The 6,520-nt window shown below is 39.7% G+C and overlaps 1 protein-coding gene across 1 annotated transcript; it reads right to left on the bottom strand.

Moving 5' to 3' along the window:
* Window positions 1–2,011, bottom strand: agr2 (anterior gradient 2). Its single transcript, XM_026156390.1, has 8 exons — window positions 1,928–2,011; window positions 1,525–1,649; window positions 1,373–1,436; window positions 1,233–1,285; window positions 979–1,055; window positions 775–838; window positions 355–438; window positions 1–244 (listed from the first exon to the last, which is right to left on the bottom strand). Exons 2-8 carry the CDS (start codon window positions 1,634–1,636, stop codon window positions 195–197), a joined length of 504 nt encoding a protein of 167 aa, XP_026012175.1. The 5' UTR covers window positions 1,637–1,649; window positions 1,928–2,011; the 3' UTR covers window positions 1–194.
* Between the last annotated feature and the right edge of the window lie 4,509 nt (window positions 2,012–6,520).

The following is a 6,520-nucleotide window of genomic DNA, read 5'->3' as shown; positions in this document are numbered from 1 at the left end:
TGTCAGTGAGAACAGCTTCATTTATTTACTCAATATTCCTGTCGTACAGTAATAATAACAAGCATTAGGAAGGAAATCAGGGAGAAAACATTTCAAGTGAAGGTGAAAAGAAGAATTTTTCCAGTGCGTTGTTTCTCATATGTAAACTGTGGAGAAAGCAGCTGTGGATCAGCATCAGTGTGTCTTCCTGGTGCTCACAGCTCAGACTTCAGAAGCTTCTTAGCTTTCTGCATGTTGCCAACCACTGAGGAAGAGACAGGAAATGTTTAATTACACAGTGTAAATGGATGCAAGCAGACAAAAACTGCATCGTGAGGAGTACGCGTCACAGCAAGTATGGGCTGCAGCACTTACAGAGTTTGATGTCACTTGGTTCATAGGCATACATGCGGTTGGCGTAGCGACCAGTGATGTCAGCCCTCACTGTCATTGAGGGGTCTGTGGAGAAATTGGTGCTGGGTAAGTGAAAAAACGCCAGTTGTGTGCATCAAACTATAATTTCACAACATTTCACTATAAAATATCAGATTTTTAACATTTGATTTGTTGTCTCTGAAGTATATTCATTTACACAACAGGTTAGGATGGGCGAGGATTTTCCACAGCACCAATATTTTGGAGACATGGTTGTAACTGATATACAATACAGCTAATTATAGTTAATGTCATTTCCTTGAGAAACATTAAAAGGATTCAGTGCAATAAAACACACTGATAGATGTAATAGTAGTTACCAGTCTATATAAAAGATATGTCCTAATCTCAAGCTCTTACCAACAAAAAGGAGCCTGGGAACATACTGGCCATCAGGGGACAGATGTTTGTCTGTGGTTTCATACTGTAGGAGAAGCAAAAGAACAGTTTTTTTACAGGCACCGTAAACCTACGCGCCAGTGCTGAACCACAAAATGTGCCTTAAAATGTAATAGAGACTGAAAGACTTTAAAATACTTCATTTTGTCAGGTGTTATAACCTACCACCAGATTAAGGACGATGAAGTCCTCATCAAGGACTTTTTGGACCTCGTTATCCTCGGAGAAGACTTTCTTCAGCGCTGTGGGAGAAAATTGACTTTAAGTTTTATAACTCGGGTGTGTAGAGAAGAGCACCAGGATGACCAAGGTGACATCACATATGAACAAACACACACTCAGTCTTCAAACAGAACAGACTTCTCGCTCGAACAAACACAGTGAGTAACTTAATAAGTGAAACACGAGCAGCTACTCACCCTGGCTGTGTGGGCAGTCTTCAAGGTGAAAGATGACCAACAGGGGCTTGTTCCTAAAATACCAACCAGCCCATCATAAGCTTCAGCAAATTTTAGAGTTAAGTCAAAGTTTGGACTTTTATTTTGAAACTATGTCTTACTTTGACCTGGACCAGTAAAGACCCTCCTCATAAGTCTGAGCCCATATCAGCTGATCGCCCCATCCTGCACAGACAAAGACACCATTAGAGATAAGTGCGTCCTTTACCTCAGTAATACTGGGCTTGATGCGTGAATGAAATGACTCAAATACCTCTGGACAGAGTCTGTGGGACCCTCTTCCCACTCTTGGGGATATATTTTGCAGCAAAGGTAGAGGAAATGGCTACCAGGACCAAGAGCACAGACAGCGCTGATTTAACCATCTTTAGAGTTTTCCTGAAACAGCAAACACAAACCAGCTAGAAATGCATACCAGTTTTAGACTTGAAGCATCAGCCTGTTTGCTAAAGTAACTGCATTCACACTTCGATCAGCACATGAGCTGTTAAAACTTGCAGTAACAGAAAGGGAAGCAAAACTGAAGAGACACTTTTATAGAGAAGACTATTTTAACAGAAATCCAGATACTTTTGTATGACATGCAATTATTTGACATAGTAGAGTATTCACACACAAAAAGGTACAAAGCTATGGCGACAAGTTCTTTAGCTTACCTGTTCCCGAATAGTCAGGTAGAAAATGTGGGCAGATCGTGGACTTGCACTGTCTCTAGCTTCACCTGTCCTGTATTTAAGTACCTGTTGGCTGAGAGCCCACCTTCTTCCCTCCCCCACTTCTCTGTGCAGGAATGCCAGAGTGACGCAAAAGTTTGTTTGCCAACCAACTGCATAGTGAAAGTGGATAATTTGCATTTTCCGTGTGTATGAACAAAGACATCCTGTTGCAAGATCATGATTTAAACATTTTATGTTGGGACTCAACACACCCTTGTCAACCAGAAGAGAACTTGATGGAGCAGCACCTTTTTAAATAATATTAAATCATAATTTGGAAAGGAATAAGAGAAACCATTTACAAATTACGATTAAAAAAGATATTCATGTAGCCATATTTGTCAGTAAGCAATATCTGAATTTTCTAGACGATATAAGTATTCAGTTATTGTCAAATCACGGTTTGTGTTATCGTTGTGGGGTCTTTACCTTACAATATAAAGGCGTAATTTGGTGCATTTAAATAAAAACTGAATTGAGTGTTTCCTTTGGCTACTACAGCAATAATTAGTGTGATGCACATTTTGCACAGGTGTGATCAGGATGAGTTGGGCTGTTTGGCTTCGATCCATGGCCAAGTCAGCATTAAACGTAGGAAAGCGATCAGAGACTGAATGATGATTGGTCTGCATGTGATTGGTTCAGAGCACAAAGCAGCAACTTGATATCCTCTTTGCTGCAAAGTACACTGCTGTTATAGTCATGCAGAGCATGAATGATGCTTTGCATGAACAAAATGATGACCTGAGCCTTTAGTTTTTCAAAACTAGGACTTGTTAGCAGACGAGAACTAATTCACGATGCACAGAGGTTTGTATCCTGCCTGGTTTTTATCTCAGCCGTCGCCTGTGCACTGCAGCGGGGGTCTCATGGTCACCTAGCTGCTGTCAATAGCAGCTTTGTTCAGGCTCCAGCCATTCTACCTCTCTGATTGAATCAGCCCTTTCACCACAGATCTGCCTGCAGTTTCTAACAGTCCACACACACTTGCTCTCCTCTGCTCAGTTCCAGGAAGTAGAGTAATACATTCATTTGAGTTGAGCAACATTTTTCTTTATGGGCACTAACATATCATAATATGATATGAGATAATATGAGAACATTTGAATTTGCATTTGTATATTCCAGTAACAGACATATTTGGTTTTTTGTCAAAATACTGAATACTAAAACTTTTCCACTCACAGGAACTTTTTATCCAAGCAGCTTTTGTGTAGCTTAAAACAAATGGTTTCTATCTAAGCTAATGACATTCATAAGTCATTAATAGACACAGTTCACGGGTTTCCAGGTTTGTGAAGATCCTCTTCTACCAGGATGTGCTCTTTATTCAATCAGGACCCCCTGACCCGCTGCACTGACAATTGTAATCATTGCACGATAACATGTACACGTACACACTTAGTTATTTATTTGTTTTGTAATGGGGTAAAACAACAGATGACGCAGGAACTGACCAAACAGATTTTATTAGTAACGTACATCAACTTTTGGTGTGATTAAGAAAAGGAAATTGACGTTTTCCCTGGTGTCTCTTGTTGCTGGTGCACTTTGTGTCAGTCTTTGTTGTATGTGTTCTTCTGTCTGGGTGTGGTGCTCCTTTTCTGCTCCTTCAGCCAACTCACCTGTACACCTGAGACCCATCAGCTAACCGTGACCTGCAGCATCTGTCTCAGCTTAGCTCTCCAGTTCCATTGTCCAGTTCACCCATTGAACTAACACAATGGCTCATTCTGGCCGCTCTGAGGGTCTTCGTGTTATTCGACCTTTTTCCGTAACTCCTTGTTTCCCTGTGCCTCAGGTCCATGACCTGAACCGGCAACGTGAGAAAGACCAGTGACCAGTTGAACCTCATAATCATCATCATGGCCTTTTTGCCATAGTATCTAAAAACTCCAGATCCTCAGTTTGCCATTTAAACCACCATGAACATATCATCATATCTGTTGTATTGAAATGGATGCTAGTTTAGAGCTTTCCAGTTGCATCAACTCACCAAAGACAGATGTAATGCCAGAAGTGAACAGGGCCTATTTCCACAGAATACATTCCACATATTCAGTTCATAAAATTCAATTCATTTTTATTAATATAGTACTGACAGCAGTCACCTCAAGGGGCTTTTATATTGTAGGTTAAATAACCTACAATGTTAGAATTCCACATCTTAGATCCCAACACAAATACTGAAGACATATAAATTCCTTCCACATATTAAACGCCAGATATTTTAAGGCCATTTGATTTCTCTGTCCACGTCTTCTACAGTTTATTTTATTTTTTTTCCTTTTGGTCATTTTTAACATTTTCTTGTTTTTTGTTTATTTTGTTTTTGAAAATGACAACAAGAAAAACAAAGAACTGAATTAAAAGGGGATAAAACACATATCAGTGACTGAAAAGGTCCAAACGACTATCCTTTGAACATACAATAACAATCTAACAAGATTGCACTAAAACAAAGACCAAAGAAAATTATTAATTAAGAATAAATATTAAATAGAGAGAAGAACTGAAATATATGAGAAAATACCTCCATTTTGTATTGATTTGCCTCAAAAATTGACAATCATTTTTTAACTTTTACACACATTGTCGTCACTATTCCAGATGTTTCCCTCATTTAGAAGATTTCCTCTTTTTTAAATATCCTTTTCTTTTCTTATGTCTATTGAATTTCAAACAACCTCTGAATACATTTTGGGGAGAGATTATCTTGCGCTTTGTATATTATCATAGCAATGATCAGCTAAATCATACAATTTTAAGGCATGCAGTTAAATGAATAATCCATTGGTTGGTTCATAATAATCTTGCTGTGGCTGCAAAGTAAGTACAACGTAAACTGTTGGAGTTGTATGTAGTGATGGGAAAGTAATATTGCAAAACAGGGATGAAATTACAAAAGGAATGTCAACTTCAGCTATGCTTTGGCTTCACTGATGTGACCTGTGACACCCAATCCAGAAGCAAACAAGCTTATGTTCTCAGCCTCTGGTGGTAGTTCAGATCATCTACTGATCAGAAGGTTGGCGGTTCGATCCCTGGCTGCTCCAGTCTGCATGCCAAATACGGGCATGATACTAACCCCAAGCTGTTCTCTGGTGCATCCATCAGAGTATGAAGGTTAGACAGAAAGCACAGAAAAGAAAATCTGTAAATGACACATGGTGTAGAAAGTGCTTTGACAAGGCAGATGGCCTGAACTAAGCCACATGGGCTCTGCACAGGGTGGTGAAGAGAACCAGTTGTTGAAAGGGTGAGAAAAGTGAGGATGCTGGAGGCAGAGTAGAATTGGAGCTGGGTGAGGTTGGTGGCAAGTTAAAAACAGGTCAAGGACCTCAGGCACAGGTAAGCAGGGTAAATGGCCTTTACACATCCAGTCATCCACACATTCATCCACACATTCACACACTGGTGATGGCAGCTACATTGTAGCCACAGCCACCCTGGTCACATAACACAAAAAGAGGGCTTGATTAAAGTATACATGGAAGTGAGTTTAGTGAAAGAAGGGAAGTAGAGCCCACAGACCACATTTCCAAATATAGACCCAACATACAGATCTGTAGATACTTCAGAAAGTGCAACATTGCATTAGTGTTTAGAAAATAAACACTAATGCAAATCCAAATTCACCAACTGTCTTTAATTATGATAGCTCCCACATACTCATAAGTTGTACATTCCTGAGAACTGTGACCTCGTTTCCCTCAGTTTTGTCTCAAACATCTTTTCTAGGATTATCAGCTAAAGCTGTCCTCAAAAGCATTGCTCTTATGATTTAGTGTCACTCAGCTTTTGATTCACCTTTACTGCTTTGCAGCTTTGTTTCATGTGACACTCCACTTGCATGAGAGGTCGTCATTCATTTAGTGTTCTTCTTTGCTTTTACCCTGACTGCAATTTCCTGTTGAAATCTTCTGTTCCTCGACACAGCACTAAATAAATGTTTCTGTGTTTCTTGCAACAGGATGTGGAAGCAGCTTAGTGATGAGGTGTCCTTACTTCAGCTCCCTCTAATGCCTTTCACTCCTATGAGTTTCTATCTTTGTGTGGTCTATACACCACGGTCAATATTTGCACTAAAGGGCAGGGTTAAAGGCCACTCCTCGTAACACTTCACTCACCAGATGCACTCAGCCCTGCCCTGATAACACGGATCTGACGTCAGCTGTCTCCACACGCACAGAGGATAGACCTGCCTGAACAGGATGTGTTTTCCTGATTTAAAATGAAACACCTGAACTGACAAATATTCCCAAGGTGTTGTTCATCAGTCTGTGCAGTACAGACGCACATTTCACTCAAACTGCTTGTTGATCACATCAGTCACACTTCAAGGGAAAACACAGCAACACTTGCTCAGTATTTAAACATTTATTTAATACACTGTGTACAAAAGAATTCAACTGAAAATGAATGTGTATGAATTTATTCATACAGTTCATACCTTCACAAAAAAAAAATGACAACAAAACCAAAAAAAATCCTGAAGCACACTGTCAAATTTATATAAAAAAAAATGTAGAG

Source organism: Astatotilapia calliptera, chromosome 22 (genome assembly GCF_900246225.1).
Source record: "Astatotilapia calliptera chromosome 22, fAstCal1.2, whole genome shotgun sequence".
Taxonomy (NCBI): Eukaryota; Metazoa; Chordata; class Actinopteri; order Cichliformes; family Cichlidae; genus Astatotilapia; species Astatotilapia calliptera.
This window is presented reverse-complemented; position numbering and strand designations above follow the sequence as displayed.

Excerpts from the sequence above, each read along its gene's own strand:
- agr2 (XM_026156390.1), bottom strand. The coding sequence starts at position 1,636 with ATGGTTAAATCAGCGCTGTCTGTGCTCTTGGTCCTGGTAGCCATTTCC. Across the intron at positions 1,056-1,232 it reads AGACTGCCCACACAGCCAGG|CGCTGAAGAAAGTCTTCTCC; the intron begins GTGAGTAGCTGC and ends TTTCTCCCACAG. Across the intron at positions 839-978 it reads TCATCGTCCTTAATCTGGTG|TATGAAACCACAGACAAACA; the intron begins GTAGGTTATAAC and ends CTTCTCCTACAG.